The following is a 22,783-nucleotide window of genomic DNA, read 5'->3' as shown; positions in this document are numbered from 1 at the left end:
GCAAGAAAATGAGAGAAGTCACAGGTTGGAAATGCTTAATGTTCACTTAAGAATAAATGTTTGTGCTGGTTTTGGCTGGGGTGGAGTTAATTTTCTTCACAGTGGCTGGTATGGAGCTGTGTTTTGGATTTGTGCTGAACACAGTGGTGAAAACATAGAGATGTTCTTGTTATTGCTGAGCAGGGCTTACACAGAGCCAAGGCCATTTCTGCTTTTCATATGGCCAGGCTGGTGAGGAGACTGGGGGTACACGGGAGACTGGGAGGAGACACAGCCAGGACAGGTGACCCTGGCTGAATGTCCCAAAGGGACATTCCCACACCATGTGACATCATGCTCCGTGTATAAAGTGGGGGGAAGGAAAAAGGGGAGGATATATGGAATGATGGTGTTTGTCTGCCCAAGTAACCCTTGCATGTGATGGGGCCCTGTTCTCCTGGAGATGGCTGAACACCTGCCTGCCCATGGGAAGCAGGGAATTAATTCCTTGATTTGCTTTGCTTGTGTGTCTTAATCTCAATCCACAAGTTCTCTACCTTTTAGCCTTCTGATTTTGTCCCCAGTCCTACTGTTAGGGGAGTGAGTGAGTGGTTGCCTGGAGCTTGGCTGCTGGCTGGGGTTAAACCACAACAGCAACATTGCTAAACAGTTCTGCTGTGTTAGCATGGAGCAGAATCTGCAGCTGCCTATCTACTTGTAGGATCTATATGCAAAGAGGTACAACTCTTACAGCTTCCAAACTAGCTCACAAGTTTACAATGGTCTCGTGTGGACCCTTAAACACAAAGCAGTAGAATTCACTCAGGTGTTACGGATCAGTAGAAGTTGGGATCCTTGTCTTACAAAGTGACATGTCCAGGAGTTTATTCTAAACTATAGAAACCTGGAAGTGTGATTTGACAGTCATCATCCACTCTCGGATCTACCCAGGCCACATCTGCTTATGAACTCAGACCTCCGTCATTCTATGCTACACGGAGCCAGCTGAATTTTAAACCTCCATTTCAGAGAACATTATTTCTGGCTGGCTCCTTTGCAGCCGACTTCCCAGCAAGCAGGCTTTGTTGTGTATTTAAACCTTTAGCAAGTACCTTGTCTTCTCCAATACAACCCAGAGGCAAATCTAGTTGTCTCTTGAGAAGAGACAAATTCAGTAGTTACAAAGCACAGACTTCATAAAAACAGGCACTGCCAATTGTGATTATTTAATTTAGAAAAACCTCCAGTGGTAACTTACTGAAAAAATTTTTGAAGTGTTCCCAAATCAAACATCACTGTAGTGAAAGAGGATTGGTAAACTGAGAAAACTAAAATGGCATTTTCCAAGTGAGAAGTATTATAGGAGATTAGCAAAAATGAAAATAACAGATTAAAATACATTTAATTTTAGTAGCCCGTGATTCTATTAAAAACACTGGTGAAAGCTTTCAGTATTCATCTTTAACAGTCTTCATCCAAAACACACCTGCCATTTTGTTTTGTGTCTTACTTGAAATATGCTGCCCTCAAACTCTTCTCACTCTGAGAAAAATAGTGTTGGTCAGATATTAGTAGAATTATTAGTTTAGACATACTATTCCAATTTAAAACATTTTACTCCAGTGAAGAAGCATTTTCATTTTACAGACACAATCAGATTTAAATACCTGAATTGTATTCAGCCTGCTAAACCCATTTTCCACTACACAATCTTCAGTGATTTGGAAGTAATTTGCAGAGGTTTAAATACAGTGAATTCTTTAGTGCCCCAAGTCAGAAGTTGCTAAATGTAGTATTCTTGATCATTACTTGAATTAGTGTTGCTTTCAAAGACACGTTTGAAATAGATCCCTGTTCGTTTTACTTTTTGCTATTTTGCATCATAGAGGTTACGTCAGCAAACATTAAAACACAACTCAAGGACTTAATGAATCAGGAACGTCTGCAAAACACAGGAGGCCAGCTGTTTTCAGCGGCAGTGTTCCTGCTGGACAAATAAAAACGGATGAGATCCAGCAGGTCACAGCGAGCTAGAGCCTGTTCAACTCCTCCGTCCCGACGCACTTTTGCTCTTCCCTTCGGCCCCTGCTCGAGCAGAAACCACCTGCATGAGCGGGTGTCGGGCCAGCTCCTCGGCTGGCCTGCCAAGAACATGCCCATGTACATCATGGCGTGTACGTGCTGGTGGATTTTCTCACTAAAGAGACCTAGGACCGCTTTCATTTATTTTTCTTCCCCGTGGGACAGAGCACCTGTGTGTCCCCACGCGATCGCCCCAAGCCATCCTCAGTGGTGCTGAGGACACGCTGACCCGGGCGCTCCGGGACGTGTGGCTGCCCAGAGCAGCTCCGGGTGTCGCTCTCTGGCCCTGCCCTGAGCCGCCACTTTCCTGGGAAGCGGGAGACGCGCACTTGGGGGGCGAGACTCTGGCTCATCCCACTCGGAGGCCACGCTTCTTTCACCAAAGACAGCGGCGTCTCCGCCTCCTCTTCCTAAAGTCCGAGGGCCGAGGCTGTCCCACCTCCATGGGGGAATGGTCCGGCGAAGCAGCCCCTGTCCACCGCAGGTCCCGCAGCCCGGGCCGCCACCGCAGGACACACCGCACGGGCCGGGCCCCGCCGCGCCTGCGCAGAGCGGCCCGGCCCCGCCGCGCCCTCCCGCGGGCGGGCACCCGGAAGCGGCTGCGCCGGCGGCTCCCGGCGGCGGCGGCGGGGGCTCGGCCGGGCGGGCGCAGCCGCTCCCCGCACCAGCGGCGGGGCAGCGCAGCTGGCATGGTGCTGGCGGCAGCTCGCCGCGCCCGCGTTGCACGGAGGAAGCCCGAGCGGAACCGCGATGGAGATGCTGCTGCCGCCCGTGTGAGTGCGGCGGCGGCGGCGGCGGCGGCGGCGGCGGCGGCGGGGCGGGCGGGGAGGCAGCCGTGCGCCTGGAGCCCGCCGGGACGGCGGTGCGGAGCGCAGCGCTGTGCGGTCCGTGGGCTGGGGCGGCGGGGCGGGCCCGGCCGCGCAGCAGCGAACGGAGGTGCCGCGGCGCTCCGCAGCCCGGCCGGCCCCGCCGGGCCCCTCGGCACCGGGGAGAGCGGTGCCTGCGCACGGAGGACACTCGGAACCGGCCGCGGGGCAGCGCCGGCGGGAGGGTCGTGGCGGTGACCTGGTGGCGGAATCGGTGCCCGGCGGGCCGGCGCTCCCCTGGGCAGCGCGGCCGCCCGGCTCGGAGATGCCCGGTTGTGCTGGTGTGGGTGCCGGCCGCGGGCACCGTGTGGCGGGGGGAGCGGGCGGGGGCTCCCGCGGGCGGGCAGCACTGCCGGCACCCCCGCCCCGCCGCCTTCCCGTGTGCCTTCCAGCTTGTGGGGACAGGCGGGATTTTTCTCCCTCCTCCCCCTCACTCCTTCTGCTTCCTCCATATGTGGTCCCAAATTACTCCTTGTTTGACTCAGCAGTCGTGCTTATCTCACTCCCGGTTTTCTGGTTATTTAGTTAAGCATCTTTTTTAGTGCCAGTGCCCAGGCAATGCACTCCAGGCAACCATCTCCAGCTGCACCTCAGCTGGCCTCCTCAGTCCTTTCACAGGCTCCGGTTCGGTTCTACTTCATCCTGGGCCTTCGGTAGGTAGATTTCAGGCACGTGTGGGTGAGGTTCTTGAGAACAAACCGAAGGAAACCAGTTGCAGAGCGCTCTGACCCAACTGGTGAAATGGTAAGAGCGAGCCAGTACTTCAGGCAGACTGGCACTTGCCAAAACAGAGGCATATGACTGATGGTTTTGTAGGGTTCATTACCTTAAAACAAAGTCACCCTTTGTGACAAACTAATTCAGCAAATTAATTTGCACTTCATGTGAATTCCCCCATCTAATCCAGGTTGCTTGGCAGCTCTTTATGGACAACTTGATGATCACTTTTTTCCTTTCATAGCTGTATTTGATGTGTACATAGCCTGTATACGTATGCAGATAAATCAGACAGCAGTAAATAAGACATCAGTATCTGATGCATTGCTTTGGGGTGTAGAAAGTTGCAATGAAAGTGTTCTGTCTTGGACTTGATAGATCAGTAGTATAATTAAAAGCTGGGTCTCTTCCTTATAGGTCTTTGGTGTTTTGAATGCTTTCTGCAGTTATTGATTTCTTTCTATAATTTTTTGGAATTCTGATCACAACATATGCCACATAATGTAGAAAAGTAACCTTTAGTCTAAAGGAGTTTGCTAGATAGAATGTCTTTTTTTTTTTTTTTTTTTAACCTCTAAGAAGTAGCATATGTATGTGCTGAATAGCATATAACTTGTTTGTGGTTTTTTTTGATTGATACAGAATTCCTGTCTGTTATTTGTCCTTTCTCAGCAATGAATTGTATAATTTTCAAAATTGAACAGGAAACTTTTAATTCATACCAGTTTCATGGTACACTGTAGTAAGCTGGTAGTAGTTAGTGTTCTTTGGATGAATGTTACCTGGTTAGATTTATGGAGACTTCTTACATTCCTTTGTTGCTTGATACAAATTTGTGTTGCTTTGCTCCAAAATTTTGTAGCGAGGTTTGGGATAATGAAAAATAAAGCCATCTTCTTGGCTTTGCACTATTGTAGTACACAGAACTCAGAGTTCTAGGTTAAAGTCTTAAATTATTGTTGGATTTTTCTTTTAGGCTTTATTAGACGTGCCCAATTAAAAAGTTTCAGGTATAGTAGAAGAGAGGTTGCAATTATGTGAGTCACGGAGTATATTCAGTTTGACTGTGCTTACCTAATGGTTGAATTTTCATTTGAAATCAAGTTGTTGATGTATCAGGGTTTGTGGCCCCACCAAATGACTTCAGTGCCTTCGCTTATTTCCAGCTTAGAGGTTCAGGAACACAGTTACAATACTGTAGAATAAAGCATCACTGATGCTAAGCAGTTTCTAAGTGCTATAGCAACACAGTTTGCTTTGCAAGAACAACATTGTGACTGTCAACAGGAAGCTCATTGATTTGGTTTGGCATGAAATATCAGCTTGCTGTTTGGACAGTCTGAGTGGCTGAGGAGTGTATATGATAATTTTTTACAGAAGTTAGTGTCTGTAGAACTTGGGTATGTCCTACTGAAAGAATTAATTATAGCTAGAAGTAATGATTTTTCACACTGCCTAGTTCTTCTCTTGCTATTTGGAGTGGGGTTTTGAGAGTGAGAAAAATTAGAGGCTGGTCACTTATGTACGTTATGGTTTTCAAAACATTGAGTGAATCTACAAAACTAGACAATTTTTCTGTCACTTGTGTCTTATGCTGCAGCTAGGGAAAGCCTGGATAATTACAGTAGTCACTGTACACTCCTTCCTGTCAGAGCAGAACTAGGAGCTGTGTGAAACAGTAACTAAGGTCTGGTAGAAGTGCAGAGAGGAGCTCTTACCTGACAGAGAGTAAAGGCATTAAGAGACTGGGGTGACGGTTGCTGCATTCTGCCATTGATCTGTATGAGCACTAGGTGAAAAGTTCCCAAAACTCTAATTCTGCCCTCGCTTTGGAGCTTATTGGAAATGTTCTAGAATATTTCTCCACTAAATAAAACAATATTCACAAAGCGTCTTCATGTTTTCTGTAGTGGAGGTTATTGTTAGCCTCTGTCAATGTAACTAGCATTAGTCACCAGCTTACTACTTCCACAGGAATTCTACCTATTCCTCTACACCTTTGGTAATAGGGAAACCAAAATTGCTTGGAGTAAAGAAGTTTCAAGGGCAAATCTTCTTCTCCCCAAGATGAAGGTGAACGAAATAAGAAGTGAGAGCACTGGAGATTAGACAGAAGTATTAACTTTATTTTTTCCTCTTTCTTTCCAGATGTACCAAACTTTGCCATCAGAAGCCCTTGGATCTGAAAGATGATAACACTGAAATTCACTGTCCTATTACAGTAAATCCATGGCACATGAAGAAAGCTTTTAAAGTTATGAATGAATTAAGAAGGTATTACTTCACTGTATACACCTGCCTGGAGTTCATAGTTTTTACTTTCATTTGCATTTGTTAAGTTAATAATAATAGTTTGTTTATTAAGAACATGCAATTTCAGAAGTATAACTGAGAAGGATTAAATATACTGTGAAGTGATAGCTGAATGATAGCCATGTGAGGATAGCTGTAATGTATGCAGTGTGTTTTTGTGCCTCATAAGTTAGTCAAAACTAGTTTTATGAGACTTGAAAAATATGTACCAGTTGTACTTAAGGAGTTACAGCTACTGATCCACTCTTGTACGTATCCTGGATAGATGAAAAATAACTCTGGTTGAGCCTTAGGCTCTTTGTGTGCCTGTTGTTGATTTTCATGATAGGCTGTGAACCAGAAAAATGTTAAAATTTTTTAGTCTGGAGGCATAGGTCACAGTATAAACCAACTGACTGTACAATTTCTTAGTTATCATTTGCTTGTCCCCCGAGAGAAATTGATGAATTCCCAAATAAAATGTTGAAAGTAACTTTTCTCAATAAAGTTTCATAAGACTTTTAGGGATAATACCATCAGTTTCAGTGAAACTGGGAGGTTGGTGCTAATGGTGTTCTTAGCATCCATATTGATTTGTATTTTACATATGAGTAGGTGAAGTGATGTTGAAAACTGTGACAGCTGGTAATTAGAGCTCACAACTGAGCTGTGGAAATCAGGACTCATAGCTATCACTGATAGTAATTTAGTGCTATAACTTACAGCAACAATGGAGAAATTAAATAAATAAAAATACTTCTCTAGCAGAGACAGTACTGGAGGCTGTGAAAAGCCTGTAGTTCTTTGTTATTTCCCATATAAAATGGAAAATTGGAGTGGCTTCACCAAAAAGAAACACAGCAACTGATACCTTTTTAAAATATGCCGCTGCCTTTGACCTTTGCTGTTCCATATAGGTAAATCTTTAAAACTGTGTGCTGGATAGACTGACACTTGTTGCTTCACCTAAGTTATGCCCTTGGCTTTTTCAAGCGTCCCAGTAACCAGATGCTGTGTCTCAAGGAGCATAATAGTGCCTGGCTAGAGCCAGTAGCAATGACTTCCTAAGGATGAGCAAGAGTTTACGTGGAGTAAGTTTCCCAGAATTAATCTTAACAATAGTTTCAGAAGTCAGAAATAGTCAGAAGTCAGAAACCTGCATTTTGCTGTGTTGCAAGTAAAAGATTCACCGTCTTCCAGCAGAGTGCATTTTTGAAACCCATGGATTATTTTCAGAATATACTTTAGTTTCCATGGTTACCTAAATTCAAATTGCTGTAGAAGCAATTTGAGCAATTTTGCCTTGCATACATAAATACTTAAAGTTTGAACAGGAGCTGTGCCATATAACCTTAACTAGTTCTCATTTAATAAGGTAGTTGATACAACAATATTTACAATTTAAGCTGAGTACATTAAGATGGTAAGTGGTAATTAAATAAAATTATAACCATTTCTAGTTGCATTCATTTGTTTGAAATAATCAGAAAATCTTAAAATGTTTCAGACTCCATTGCTCTAAATGAAGATCTAATATTAATCCAGTAAATGATATTTTTCCTTTGGAAGCAACTTTAAAAATGTAGTGATTCTCAGTGCTTTTCATTAGTGTAGCACAAACAGGTATTTGCCAGAGGTATACTTTCCAGGAAGTGAATAGCTAGTGAAAAAATCATTTGCTTAAGCATCTAAATACATTTGGTTTTGAATGCTTAAGTCTGTGTGTTTATGTTAAATTTTTGGCTGCTGCCAAGTTGTCTGGCTCTAGTAGCTTGTTAATGAGTTATGTGCCTTCAAATTTTGACAAATTTTAGCAATTTTGTCCTTTGTATTTTTTGTCATTTCATTGCTCACCATCACATCAACACTGAGTAGAAAGATCATTAGGATAGCTAATTAGTTCTTGACATATGACAAAATTACACTCTGATGCCTGTCTTTTCACTTTATTGTAATTTGCTTTTATCACAATGGAATTTGATGTTACCTGTATTTATTAAAATTCTCATTCTTACAAACAAGACTTTATCAACATCTTTTGAAGGTGGGGGTAATGAACTTTGTATGAACCAATGAAGAATAGCCTGCAAGCTGGTACTTGCTCAGTTATTCTTAAATGTATACTTTCTTACCTCTTTTTCTCATTTTCTCTACCATTATGGCGTATCCCCCACAATTCTGTTCATTCAGTCACTCTATGTAAGCAAACTGGTACAATACCACTTCAGAACACAACCTTTTCTAAAATAAATTGATGTGCCCTCATGAAATGAAGATGCTGAGTTGCTGTGGAAGCCACAAGATGCTTGCAGCAGAGTACATGATTAAGTTTTCAAGCTCGTTTGTTTAGCTTGTCAGCTCTGTAGTAATGCAGAGCGTATTCATTCACCTGATGCAGTTCCAGACTAGAGGTGTTACTGTGTCTGTGTACGTGCAGTGTAATTAGTTAACCCTAGTCATGTATTGATGTAATTCTGTTGCTTCTGGCTTCATTGTTATCTTTAGTATTTCTGTGCAACTAAGTATAAAACTTTTTGTTCCAGTTACCAGGAACAATGGAGGTGTCTGATAAAGCTGGGTACCTGATGCCCTTTTATGTGTAGCTTCTGTTTCCGTTTTTTAAATAATAAATGTAATGGTTGTTTCAAGGTCCTGTGAATTGTGTGTTTCATCTGGTACAGTCATTACCTTACATTGTACGTATTATTTGATAATAACCATATTGCAAGCTAAACTTAGGAGATTTACATAATTGCTGTAGGTATTAAGAGCTGAAATCAGAAAGATAATGTTATACTAGGATTGCAGTATTGCCCCAAAGGTTAATTGTGGCCACCAAAAGTTTTGGTGTGTGACTTCTGCAAAGCCACCTTACTTGAGTTTGGGCTCAATAAAAACCAGATGATTGCAGAACTGAGAGATCACAGAATTTTCTCTTGGACTGAGGTGAATATCTGAGCAGTTTGACTGAGAGCTCTAGTTCTGTCCAAGCAAAATGCCAACTGCTCACCTGTCTTTGCTACAACTCAGTGTGGTAGTTGTAAACTATCTAAAAACCTTTAATATGTAATCAGGAATCGTAAAAAAATATGTTTTTGAAAGTACTGAGACTAGAAATCACTGGATTGTTGTACAGCTCTATCTCCATCCCTAAAGAATATGTTCTTTTAAGTCATACTTTCCTCTCTTACCTCGGTTGCCGTGGCTGAGTTTTGTGGATTCCGTACTACCTCCACAGGGACAGTACTAGCATGAACAGGAAATAAAAGGCGACTGTAACTAGGGCTATTTAGATGCTGTGAAATTGCGGCCTTGTGGTGTTGTGATGTGTTTCCTTCCCCCCCCTTCAGTCTAGAAAATTGGATTATAAAGAGTACACAGGGTACAGATTTAAGAGGTATAGCCGATAGCTGTAAACTGTGTTAGAAACACCTGTGTTAGGAATAGTTATAAATGACATGTTACTTTATTGCAACTGAGCAGGGAGGAAGTATGTTACAATCACAAAGGACAAGGATGCAAATGGCTGTAATGAAGATACAAAGTCAGTCAAGATATGAAGCTAACCATAATAAATTCTAAACTGCTCAGGCTGGAAAAAATAATTGCTGTTGTGTGCATGGGCTGAATATGAAAAAATACTTGGAAAACAGTAAATATAGCGAAGATTGAGTAGTGGATTTGAACAATTAAGTAGGCATGAGTTTCCAGTATAATGTCACAGAGGCATCTCAGTTGAAGTTTGGATTTTTGTTGTCTGTAAAGCCTTGTTTCTTACGTAATTTTTTTTTTTTTAGTGCTTGTGTATATTAAATTCTGTTTTTTTCTATCATGGTTGTTCAAAGGGGCCCAGACTTCCAGAGAGAATGTTTATAAATTGGGCTGGTAAAAAATATGGTCATTCAATGCAGAAAACTCTATGCAATGAATCACAATTCAGTTGTTTGATTTTTAGATAGCTTTGTGTACCCAAGAACCATCCGTAATCTGATTGAGTAACAGCCATGTGGTTGTGTAACACATTTAAAAACAATACTTCATCAACATTGTCTGCCTGCCTCTTTTGATGGCATGGGAAAAGAAATTGTGTGTGATATCATATATACTTTTCTGTTGTAGTTCACTTATGTGAAATTGCCTTCTCTGATATTTCTAAATAGTCAAAACTTGCTGTGTGATGTGACGATTGTAGCTGAAGACATGGAAATTGCAGCGCATAGAGTTGTGTTAGCCGCCTGCAGCCCCTACTTCCATGCCATGTTTACAGGTACCAAATATTTCAATACTTACTATATTGTAATCCAGTCTAACTGTATAAAGAATAAAATTGCATTGCTTTTGCTTTTTAGGATCTAATTTGATTTAGAGCATTTTGGATTCTTAATGACTTTTTTTTGCAGTCTAAGTGCATACTGTCAACTTAGGCTTTGTTAGCATGATGAATGCTTAAAAAAGTCTCCTTAACTGAAAAACAAATTAGATGTTAAGTAAGCCAGCAATAGCCAAGCTGTTATACGCTTTAAGCCTCTAGTAATCTCACTTGTCCAAAAGAAGGTTACAATAACTTCCATGTGAATTTTGGAGTAAATTATGTCCTATAGCAGCTACTGCTGCTACATTCTTCAGCCCATGAGTGCTCTGGGCTGCTAGTAGATATGAAAGCTTTCTGTGGCTTTGGCAGCCTATAGCTGGAGTGCATGTTTCAGTTTTTTAGGGTAATTCTTCATGACATATGTACTTTGCATCATTGCCACTACTCTTCTATACAGGCTTGATTCTACTTCTGCTCACTCCATGCTGTCCAAGTTACTACTTTACAGCTAGAGCAGAAATGCAGAGGGCTTGCAAGGCTAAGATAGGTTCAGGTTCATAGGAGCCTCCAGCTGAAATTCCTGTGCTGTGGGTTTAATTTCATCATGGTTATAAATCTTATTGAAATAATGTGAAATTCAGTGCCAAAGTAAAAATGCTACTAAATACATGTTAAAATTAACTTCTGATGTTTTCTCTGTTCCTCTTCAAGTCTTATGCAAGCTTTGTAGTTAATGTCAACTGTCTGAAATTAAAAGATTTCTCTGTAATCCATTGCTTCTGATCACCAGCTCAGATGGAGGTAGAAATGTGACTCTTGGCCTGCCCATTTACAAATAGATTGGTGTTTTAATAATTTTAATTGTATGCAACAAGATGGATGAAATTTGAAATTGAACGGTTGTGTTCTGGGAAAACAGCTGATCATTCTTGATTTTATAGGCAAATATTTTGACATATTCAAGGCCAGAAGTGAAGTAGCTTCTACAACAATATTTTAAAGTTGCTTGTAGAATTAAATATCTCTTCCTCAAGCAGTTCTTTAAGTTTGCATTTGTGGTTGAGACAAACATTCTGGGTGACTGATAAATTCCTTCTTAATTTTTCCTGCTGTCTATAAAATTAGAATTGAAAAAGCTGCTTCTACAGTTCCTTTTTATCACCTTAGTAGCAGAGAAATGCAAGCCTCTTATGTTAGTTCTGTATTGAAGATTAACTGTTGTTGACTATCACATTGAAAATACTCTTTACTCAGAGTATAGCTTTTTATTATGTTTTCTGTGATTAAGACATTTCTGCTTGCCCTGACTGCCCTTTCTGTGAAGAAGTTTATTACCCATTCAGAGTGCCAGTGCAGCAGCATCTGTAGCTGCTCTCCAGGTAGAATTACTGAAATCTTCTCTTCCCTTGCTTCAGTCCCTTTTAAATTTTTTCTTGCTTTATGTCTTTAAATATTGGGGTCCTTTAGCCCAGTGGTGCAGGAGGTGGGAATGCTCACTTGAGTAATGGGTGTGAAGTGTTTAACTAATAGATCTGTGGCAAGGTTTGTGTAGTTGGTGAGCCAAATAGGTAGGAGCTTTAATAGAATTCAGCTGTGGCTTTAAGAGTTAATAACAGATTTTATGCTAGGCTTATAGGTTGCTTACAGCATGGCCCAGCTGTGGTATTGGTGCATTTCAGCCATGCCCCACACAAAAAATCCTAAAGTTAATTGTGATTGTTCTCTCCATGATTCCTGAAATCCATACTTCTTTGGTGGATTTTTATTCTCATCCAGTAATCCACAAGTTCAAATAAGCAAATTTGATCTCCTAACCAGGCACAACCAAAGTGTCTTCCTCCATACAGAATAAAACACAGACTGAAAAGACAGTAAAAAAATTGCACTCTTATGCTTTAGTGTTGCTTCTTGATTAGAAATTAGAAGCTTATATTTAGACACGTGTATTCAGGTTGATTCCATCATTCTCTGAGTCATTAAATATTACTGCAGTGCAGGCTGGGATATAGTATTAACTGGGTTCAAACTCTGCTTTTTTTTTTTCCATTTATACATGTAATGGTAGCCTAATAATTATCAGGAAAGAAAAAGTTACTGTCTTTTAAAGTTAAAAAATATAGTAAGTTAATAAGTAAGTTAGTAATCCAATGAGGAGAGGAGAGAACAAAGTCCCTGCTATTTAATCTATGTTATTAGGAATATTTCTTTCTTCTTATACAGCGGAATGATTTAGAAATATGATTTAAATCTACTTAAATGTTTAGAGGAATTGATTATAAAACATTGGAGAAGGGACTCTTCAGTGGCTGTAGATCGTGACTTCAGACAAGGGTGACCTGAGTTTAATTTACTTTTCTGCTATGGCAGTTACCCTTAGGGATTTACCTGCTCTCTTCACTTCCATTCTCTTGGATTACAAAAGAAGAAAAAAGCCGTCTGTGCATTATTTTGTGAGGATCCATGTAAGCTTTTCAGGTAGCCCCTTTAGTATCTTCAACTCAACTGGTGCTTTGCTGCTGCTTGGGAGGTTGGATCAGTTCAGTGCTTTCTTTCTGTTCACAATATCCTTTCCTGTCATTAAGAACTCTGTGGAGACATGATGGTGCTGCTTCTCAGTCATAAACTGAGTTCTTCAGCAGGTTGAATTCTAGACTGCCACTGCCTGCTGAAAGCATCTCTGGTTTCCTCTATCAAACAGATATGGGTTGATCTAGAATTGTAGTAAGATTGCACGTCTGGTTCATGTGAAAGTTGGAAGCAGGTATTTTATGGGTTAATTTTGTTGGGTGTTTTGTTATTGTTGTTTGGGTGTGGGGTGTTTTTTTTGTTGTTGGTTTTTTTTCTTGTTTAAGTTTTTTTTTATATTCGGGGCCTGATTTTTAAACAGAGAAGGTGCCTATCTATGATTCTAAAAGCCTTGACACAAAATCCGAAAACAAATCTAATGTGCTTGCAGAATATCAAAATCTGCTCTCCCACACACACAATTTTCCCAAAGGACCACCTCCACAGCAGCTTGCATAATAAATAAGTTGCAGCTTACATGCTCTGAAGATCAATAGGTTTAATCTGTGTCAATCTAGAAGTAGAAACTTGAAATACAGGGCCCTGCAGGGAAGGTGCTCCAGTCATCATTCAAAGGTGTAGGGGAATGTTTCAGAATCACAAGTGAAAGGATAAAGTTCTGTGGGGCCTGGATTTTGCTGGTTTTTATGTGGGTAGATGGTCTTTTGAACCACCTGCCACTTAAAGGGTTGATTTGCAGTGCCATTCTTTACCCTTCAGCTCAAAAAAAGGTATGGTGCCATGAATAGTGGTAACAGATTTCTCAGTGATGATCCCTTTTCTGAAAGCACTGGGTAAAATGCATTGTTTGACACTAACCCTGGAGATCAGAGGGTAACAAGCAATGAAAATATGTATGACTTCATAAGAAAATATCAGCAATGGCTAGCATGTTCTTGTTCACTTCTCCATCCTGTCTGCTTTTCTTGTTGTATACATTAAATTTATTATATCACCAATACCCTTATCTCTAGGAAAAGAAATTATGTCCAACATAGAAGATTAAGAAAATAATGTACTCAGAGATTAGGATATACTCATCCAAATTAAAATTTTATATATCTTCCAACTCAACTTTTGTAGTTCATGTTTTGTTCCTCAGTAAAAGTCAGTGCAAGAGGTTTTAAAGGTCTGAAATGACCTGGTCTGGAAGTCATGAAGAAGGTTTTAGTCATTACTTCAAAATATACATTTGGAAAATTATTTCACCCATAAAGAAAATACTGCACTTTGAGAAACATCATGCTTTGGAAGGTGGAAATTATTTTGCAGGCCTTTCTATGAAGATTGGTTGTGGCATATGGCCAACATGTCAGCCTCCACAAAATGAGATCCAACAAGTTTTCCCTTGCTTACCATTTTGTCTTAGCTTGAGTTTGAGCTGTTAAATTGGATCTGTAAAAGAGGTGAAATCACTTAGGGAATAATAAGTAGGCAAGCAAAGAAATATGTATGTTAATTCTTCTGTGGAGATATAACTTTTCTTACTTAAATAAATTTATTCCAGACTGTGATATGGTCTTACAATTAAGAAGTTAATAAACTAGAGTATTTTAATATCTTGCTTTCCCAGCAAAATGTTTTTGTATGCATTTGAAGTGTCTTATTTAAGTCTGATAGCAATATTTTCCTGCTACTGTACCTGCACTAGAAGTATTAACCCAGGTAGCATTTGCATGATGGTAACAAAAAAATCTTCTTTCCTCACTGGAGGAAGGAAGGAAAGAAAGAAATTAAATTATTAGTATTGAAGTTTTTCTACTATCACAACTATTCATACACAAGATTGCTGCTGCTATTAAACTTCTACATTTATGCTGTATTTCCATCTTATTTACTTGACTAATAAACTGTGTTTGTAGGTGAGATGAGTGAAAGCCGAGCAAAAAAAGTACGAATAAAGGAAGTTGATGGCTGGACTCTAAGGATGCTTATTGATTATATTTACACTGCTGAAATTCAAGTTACAGAAGAAAATGTGCAGGTAAGAGTGAGAATATTTTCTGCAACAAATGAGATGCAATGTGCAGAGTCATTTATTTTGTCATTGTGGTTCAGCTTTGACATGGGAAATCTCATCTGTAAACTGGAACATTTCAGACCTTGTGCTTACAAAGCAAGTAGTCATGCTGCTCAAATTCTGGGTCAAATTCAAAGACAATTCAAGTAAATGAAGAGTTAGTTGACTTTAGTGGGCTTTGCAACCAAACTTTATGTAACGCAATAAAATAGGTGGTGTACTCTGCCAAAAATTAATGCTGTCAGCCACCTCTACCACCCCTTCTCTAATATTTAAGTGAAATTTATATATGCAACGTAGATTTATTCCTAAATGTGAAACCATGTTGTCCAATTAAGCTGTCCTATTTATTTTTTCCCTGTTAGCCTGCACAACAAAGTACTTTTTCCTGTTCAATCTCTGTAACTTGCCAGTGACCAACTGTGCAGAAATTTTTAGCTACTGCTTTACTGCTTTTTTTTTAATTAAATCAATCCATATCTATCGTAAAGGTTTTGTCCATCCCACACAGAGCTAATAAGTTTTTCCAATTGGCTGTGCCTTAAGATGAAGCTTCAATTAGAATAAAACAAACACAAGCTTAGAAAACATAGCCACTTGCATTTAATATTTTCTAAATGCAGATGGACTTAAGATAGACAGAGTAGATTTTCCTTCCAGTATCTTTTGAGATTTGTCCTAGAGGTTTGATAAGTTTAAAACTAGTTGCATCAGGGGTGATGCATTTAATTCTCATGTTTTTCTTCATACTCCTATGCTCTTCTTTGTACTCTTGCCAAATGCCAAATAACTGGTTATTAGCAGTTATTTCGCTGCTTTAGCAGGGTGCAAAACCATGTTACTGTATTTGACATTGAAAACTTCTGCTGCAACTATGTATTCTGAAATTAATTGCTTTTACTGGACATAAGGCTGAAATTTATAGCATTTTATTGGCTGCTGAATCCGATGGGGATGCTGCTTGTTTTAGCCATGCTTGATTGAATGCTGCCTGAAATGAGACATGCTGCCATCTTGAAACAAAATATCCTGCTACAAAAACTTCCATATCCTAGGTCATGTCATAAGTCATTCTGCAAGAATAATTTATTGTCTTTCTTAACGACTTCATACTCAAGAATCTTCCTTTTTAAGGAATTGTTCTGGTCTGATGATGAATGTACATAGTGAAAAAAAAATGACTGAAATTCCGTTGTATTTTACCAATCTGGTGGTTGCCCAAACCTCTGTATTGCTGTGGAAGACCTTGAGCAAATCCGGAGCTGTCAGAGATTCCCTAACAGACCTATTGCTGCTTGCTCATTCTGGCTTTCCATCCGTAATGTAGGATATTCTGTCTTGCTGACAGAGCTTAACAACCCTAATCTTGTACATTCAATCCATAACATTGGAATGAACTTAACAGGCAGTCCTACTGTATTTTGGCTGTAGGTGCTGCCTAGGAGGAGGCATTATCACCTATTCTTGGCAATTCTGACTCTTCCATGTTAATGGGGAGGAAAAGCTTAAATTTTTTCCTCATACATGAGTCGTTGAAGGCCCGAAATCCACAGGTTTAACACTCATGAGTCTGATAGGGCTTTAATTTTCATGGCTCCAGGGTATATGTCTGAAGATAGATATCTGATGATGCTGGGGATGTTAGTATAAATAATGTGGCTTGGATTACAGGTTTGTGGTTACATGAGCAGTGAGAAGAAAGTCAGGCTTCTAAGTTGGGTTTTGATTTTTTTCCAATATAGTTGCACTTCACTGTTGATGGTGAATATACTTGTAATATGATTGTATTGAGTGTAAACTTATAGTTGTATTGAATGTAAACTTCTTCTTACTTTGTCACTTTCATCCTTTTTGCATTATTAATACTAGATATGTAGAGTTTATTTGCATTACAACAGAAATAAACACTATGGATAAAAATAACTATGCTGATGCAAATTCTTTTTCTTAAGCTTTGAAAGCCAAGATGGGAAAATTGTTTCTGCGACTTTCTGGAAACTTAGAAACCTAGTGCAGATTTTCAGGCTTTAGTTAAAAATGTGGTCTCTCCATAAGCATTTGCATGCTATTGAGATTAATTTTAGCTCTCCATTTCTTGTCTATGTGACCTAGAAGATATTGTAAAATTTTGGTAGTGGTTAGGAATTTATCTTGTAGGAATGCAGAAGCTTGAAAACCTAAGATGCCATTTTATATTTGGATTAATGTGTTGAACTGGAGCATCAGCTTTTAAGTAGCTGCTTATGATTCTTATTCTGGTACCCTTTTTGGGATTTCAAGTGTACTATTCCGTCTCTTCAGGTTATACATAGTAAGAATAGGTATTGAATTAATTTTTAATATGTGATACAGTGTTTGAAGAGAATGCGCAAGCTTCATGTTTAAGTAATGTAGAATTGCCAAGTAGTTCTTGGTATTAAAATAACTGCATTGTATATTTATGAAAACTAATTATAAAGGAATGCATAATCGTAGCCCAGCTCATTGGTCTTTCTCAAGGGGCAGGTTAACTCTGAACTTCTTTCCTTAGAATCTTGCTTGATCTAGATGTGGACAGGAGAGTGCTTCCTGACTGTGCCTTTGCAGCTTCTTAGTGAGAGCTGTCCATTTTTTTCTCCCCACTGTCCTCTTCTTACTTATATATGTTTTAGGGCAGGTGTGGAGGTAGAAAAATCAGATATAAGTCAGTGATTGAGGAGAAAACTACATTCATTTAGCCCCTAAACTGGCAACATGGGAGGCCCTCATCACTGGATGTTATCACTACATTAGTTAAATACAAAAGAACACTTGTTTTCTTCATTTCTTGGTTCAATAGGATCCCCCCAGCCTGCAACAATAAGACAGCTGGTATATAAATGTGTACATAGCTTTAGTGTTTGTCCTTCATTTAGAACAAGTTATTTTATAATTTATCTCTAGTGGTACTCACTTTGCATGATGCCATACCAGTGTTTTTGCTGTATTTACATATCAAGTCACATTTTTCTGCATTCTTAACTCTTTGCTTTTCCTTTTTTTTTTTTTTTTTTTTTTTTAGGAATTAAATGAGATGTCAGACTTAGTGCAATATCTCATTCTTCATATTTTAAGAAGGAAAGATCCTTCTTAAGTTAATGTTTTCAGAAGGCAAATCAACTTTCTTGCATATCAAATTTTTTTGATATTCATATAGGTATTAACTACATGCAGTGCACAATGTGGGAGAGTTGGTTACTATAAGAAGCTCATGCGTGAGTAACTCTCCCACACTATGCGTATGCATTGCAGCCCCTTTTTAGTCAGCTGTACACCTCGGGCCTCTCCTGAGCACAAATATATTGGGGGAGAATTTCCTGCAGTTGTTGGAAGGCTGTGGATTTGTTATAGGCTTTAGAGGTCAGTCTGATACAGGCTGAGTGGAATGTGATTTGAATAAACACAAGTTAGGTGATTGGGTTCCTTTCTGATTCCCTGCTACAGGTCTCTGTTCCTACAGGTATCTGTTGTGCTGATACAACTATTTGCTGGACTGTTTTATAAAGCAGATCACTGAACTCAAAAAAACATCTGACAGCATAACACTGTATCTCCACTTCCACCCCACATGGGTTTTTGGGGGACTTTTCAGTTATTCTTAACTTGGATCTCAGCCCTGTCAGTTGTTTTCACCCAATACTTGGAGTAAGTGTATTGAAGTGTATTGAGGGAACATGCACTAGTGTTGGGAGTAGATGTTTCCCTGCAGCCTGGGGCAAACATTACATGTAGCTTCACTTTGCTGCTACTGCTGTCTTGCTTTTGAACAAGATGAGTGCATGAGAGATAGTAGAAGAGAAAATCACAAAAAAAATGTATTTTTACAAATTTATAACTCTGTTCTAGCATGTTTTTTCCTTTAAAGGATGTTTGGACAATCATGAAGTCCAGAATCCTGAATAGGGTCATTTTCAAGAAGTATAATTTTTCTGCTCATTTTCTGAAATTATTCAAGAACAACGTTTGCATAGTAATAAATTTATTATGAACAGTGATATGTATGCATTTTTCTTTCTAACTGTTACAGTTCATGCAAATTGCCATAAAAAATGCAACATAGATGCTTCTATTTGTATGGTGTCATAGGGTGTGGGCATGAGTTGACAGCGCATTTGATTTAAGGTGCTGTCAAAACAAGGTCCGAAAAAGCAGCTGATTTCCCCGAGAAATCCTCAAAAAAGAAGTTCCTAATATTGTCCCAGCTATTTACTAACGTAGACATTCTACAATACCATGTTTGGTAGTACAGGCTTTGACTATTCATGCTGCATCTCATCACCTCTACCTGATCAATGTTGCAGAGTTGTTGGATCCTGAAAACCCTCAAGGTTGAAAATGAGCCTGTACTTCACATCAAAACCCAGAGAAGTCCCACAGCCTAAGAAAACAGATGTGTGCTTTTTAAGATGGTCAGCTTCTGAATTGTATTTGTGACATGACCCACAAGCATTGGGTCATGCCATAAGTTGGACTGAGGGTATGTTAAAAGGAGCACACAGAAGAAGGAATGTGACGTTACAGGGAATAGCGTAAAAGATAATTGCTACTGAGCTCTCTAAAGTGAAACAGTGACTGAATCTATCTAGACTTGGCAGAACATATTTAATCTAACAATGGAAACTGGATAATAATCCTTAGGTGATTTATTCCATTTACTTTAATAGTTTTTCTTGTTCAAAAGGTTGGTAGTATCTGACTTAAATGTTCCTGGTCTATATTAGACTAATTGATGGTACTTCCTTCTGTCATCTTGTAAAGCAACCTGTTGCTGTGTTGCCGCAATAATCTCATGTATTGAATGACTGTTCTTATTCATGTACTATAATTTTTTTCTTTAGGCTAAACATCATAGAATGTTCTTTGGAGACAGAAGTTTCTAAATCTTTTACCAGTCTTCTTGCTTTTCTAGACTTTTTCCATTTTACCTTTATCTACATATCTAACATGCAATGGCCAAATTGGTCTATTAAGGCCTTGTTACTGCAGACAAGAATGAAACTATTAATCTTGTAAATAAAAAAATACATTGTTTGATTCTTTATGTCATCGATTTTCTGGTAACAAGACATTGATTCTAGTAGTCACTATATGTTTGTGCTGGTAGAGAGAGTAAGAATGAGAACATGAAAGTAGTCATCATAGCGCGGGAGAAAGACATTGTGGCACCTCTTCATTTTGATAAAAGCCATTTTGAGGGATTTGTTGTTTTAAACATTTATGATTATTAGCATAATACTTCTAATGAACCAAAACTGCAGCAAGTGGAAGTCATTTTCTGATTTAATAATAGTAGAGTGTCTTTCAGTAAGTTTAGTGGGCAAGACTTCAGGGTCACACCAGGAATTTTCTGTTAGGAAGAGATGCTAATTTGCAAGTCTGTTTCCAGAGTACAACCACATGTTAAAATTGGTTTTAATAAAAAAAAAAAAAAGAAGAAATTAATGATTTTCATTTTGGGAGATGTTTAATTATATTTAAAAATTCACCAATAACAGAAAAAATAGCCCGCTGAAAACCTTGTAAAATGATACCTGGTTTAGGGTGGAAGGGCAGGAGAGAAGCAAGATATGTACAAGTCATGTTAAAACTGAAAGAAAAACATAGAATAGAGCATTACACAACATAGAATGCAAAATAATGAACAGTCCAGACTTTTATATGTTGAAGAGGACAAAAACCCCCAACAAACCATCAAGGAGTAGATATTAATTTCAAGAAAATGTAGTAGAACTATGTATGATCAGTAAGATGAAGTCCATGCAAACATAGGGTCTGCATTTACCATGCGTAATCTTCACTGAATACTAATTTAAACTAAGGGCAAAAATAAAATTCTGTGCAGCATGAAGCATTCCTTATTTGCTCTTCTGCTAAGTACTAGAGTAAACTCAGATAAAAATATGCAGAATAAATTGTTCTATTATACTTAGAATTGGTGTGTTTATCATGAACCCTGTGCAGTTTTATGTGGGTAGGATATGAAATAACCTGTTTAGAGGCTACCAGTTTGTTCTGAAACTTGTATTACCAGAATGTCAGATTTGATAATGGAGTTATTTTTTTTCCTCACACCTTTGTCTCATGATGGTGTCAGATTTTCTCCTTCAGTACCCTTTCTACTAAGGGTCAGGTACACCAGTTTGCAAGAGTTTAATTAAAAAGAGAGTTCAGGATCATGAGGGAATATCCATTTTAACAACTTACCATTGCACATCAATTAAACAACAGCAGCTAGCTGTGTGTGCTTTTAGCTTGAAGAAAATACAGAATGACTTAATATAAGCCAGTTTATAAGACTGTTGTCTTTATTTAATATTTGCTACAGTCTTTGAGCACATACGTGATCAAATTAACAAAGTTTGTATTCCAGTAATATTCAGAGCCATATTATCTTTGTATCTGAGCTGAGAGTCAAAATACTCCTAGGAATATTGTGATACTTGTCAAACTTTATCCTTGAAAACAATTGTTTTGTGTATATGAACAGGTGACCAAATTGAGCATCTTTATATGAGTTAGCAACACTGTGATGTGTGAAGAGCATAAAGCATGTGTTTTGGAACTGGTTTCATTGTAGATATCTAACTTGGAATGTTTCTCAAGAGTTTGTGAGGCCTGCCAATGAAGTATACCTTTGAACCCTACAGAACTTCTCTTTTCCCTTATTGGATCAAAAAGATGTCCCTCCCTTTCAAAGAGGTATATCCAAAGCAGTATATTTTCTTTATGAATATAGGGAGTTTTCTTGTTAACTGGGGTAGATTTTTCCTTTTTAGAATCCAAGGCTGACTTTACAGAGGTTCTTTACAAATGTCTGATTGGGCATTGTGAGAGGAGGTTGTTGAATTCAGTACTTGAACTGAGACATGCATTCTGTGTCCTGAAAGTATGCTTGCTGCTGTGTAAGTGGGTGGAAGAGATAAAAGAAATATTTATTCAACTGAACTGAATCTTGTGAAGCTTTCACTGAATCTCATAATGCAGTAGGTTCTGTTTCAAATATAAAATACATATTTTATATATGAAACTGGTTTGAGAGAAGGTAGTGCTGAAATTGCTTCTATGGGAATTGGCTGTTCTCCTCCAGAGAAGCTAAGGAAGAGATGTGTGGAAAAAAATGCCACACTTAGAAAGCTAAAAGGGAGGGAAGGAATAAGTCTGATCTTGATGCATTGACAGATGTGCCTCTAGCCACCTCTTCTTTAAAAAACTTTTGGTGATCAGGGAAAGTGAAACAGCTTAAATAGAAGTATATCTTGAGAAGAGTGGGTGCTGGCAGGCTGGATCTAGGCAATTACATCCCTAGTGGTCATGATTAACACCTTGCATGTCACCAAGAAACCAACAGATACTTAATATGGGTCCGGTATGTCCTCAGTTGTGCACTCTGTTGAAATGCGGGGCTCCTAAAGAAGAGTTTATTCTAAATTAGCAGCAATCACTGAATTGTTTTCAAATAGATGGTGATGTTCTAGACAGTGCAGTTTGGTGATGACAGCATGGGTCATGATAGCAGTTTTTCTTGCTAGAAGCAGTCACAGCATTCTAGTAGATGCAAGTAACTTTAGAAAACTGTTAATGCTGTACCACAGGCTAATCAGGTTAGCATTTCTGAAGTTTGCTGAGTGGTTGTTGATAAAGGCCTTTTATTTACTTGCATTTTCATCTATTTACTAACCACAGTTTCCTGAGGAAAGCATTTAAAACTCATCGCTATATTATTTATTAATTGAATGGAATTTTGAGGTATGTTTTAAGCAGTGGGTTGTCATTATGCCTGTCCCCCCCATCCCCACTGGTTCTTTGTACAGATTTCCTCTTGCATCTCCACAGTGGCTAGACAGTCATTCCATCTTGGTTTAGCTTCCAAAGTCTTTCCTGCAGTACATGGCTGCTTACATGTTAGGTGCTAGAGACAGAGTATTGGACCAT

The 22,783-nt window shown here is 39.1% G+C and overlaps 1 protein-coding gene across 1 annotated transcript in view; it reads left to right on the top strand.

Annotated features, from left to right (window-relative positions):
* The first annotated feature begins 2,657 nt into the window (after nt 1-2,657).
* The window catches only part of KLHL2 (kelch like family member 2), a 53,671-nt gene continuing 33,545 nt past the window's right edge, over nt 2,658-22,783 (top strand). Inside the window, exons 1-4 of the mRNA XM_014878553.2 lie at nt 2,658-2,834; nt 5,793-5,918; nt 10,097-10,203; nt 14,676-14,797. Coding sequence (XP_014734039.1) covers nt 2,812-2,834; nt 5,793-5,918; nt 10,097-10,203; nt 14,676-14,797 — 378 coding nt within the window. The 5' untranslated portion in view covers nt 2,658-2,811. The remainder of the gene's footprint in view (nt 2,835-5,792; nt 5,919-10,096; nt 10,204-14,675; nt 14,798-22,783) is intronic.

Source organism: Sturnus vulgaris, chromosome 4 (genome assembly GCF_052056855.1).
Source record: "Sturnus vulgaris isolate bStuVul1 chromosome 4, bStuVul1.hap1, whole genome shotgun sequence".
Classification (NCBI taxonomy): Eukaryota; Metazoa; Chordata; class Aves; order Passeriformes; family Sturnidae; genus Sturnus; species Sturnus vulgaris.
Note: the sequence above shows the minus strand (reverse complement) of the source record. Positions and strands in the feature narration are given on the sequence as shown.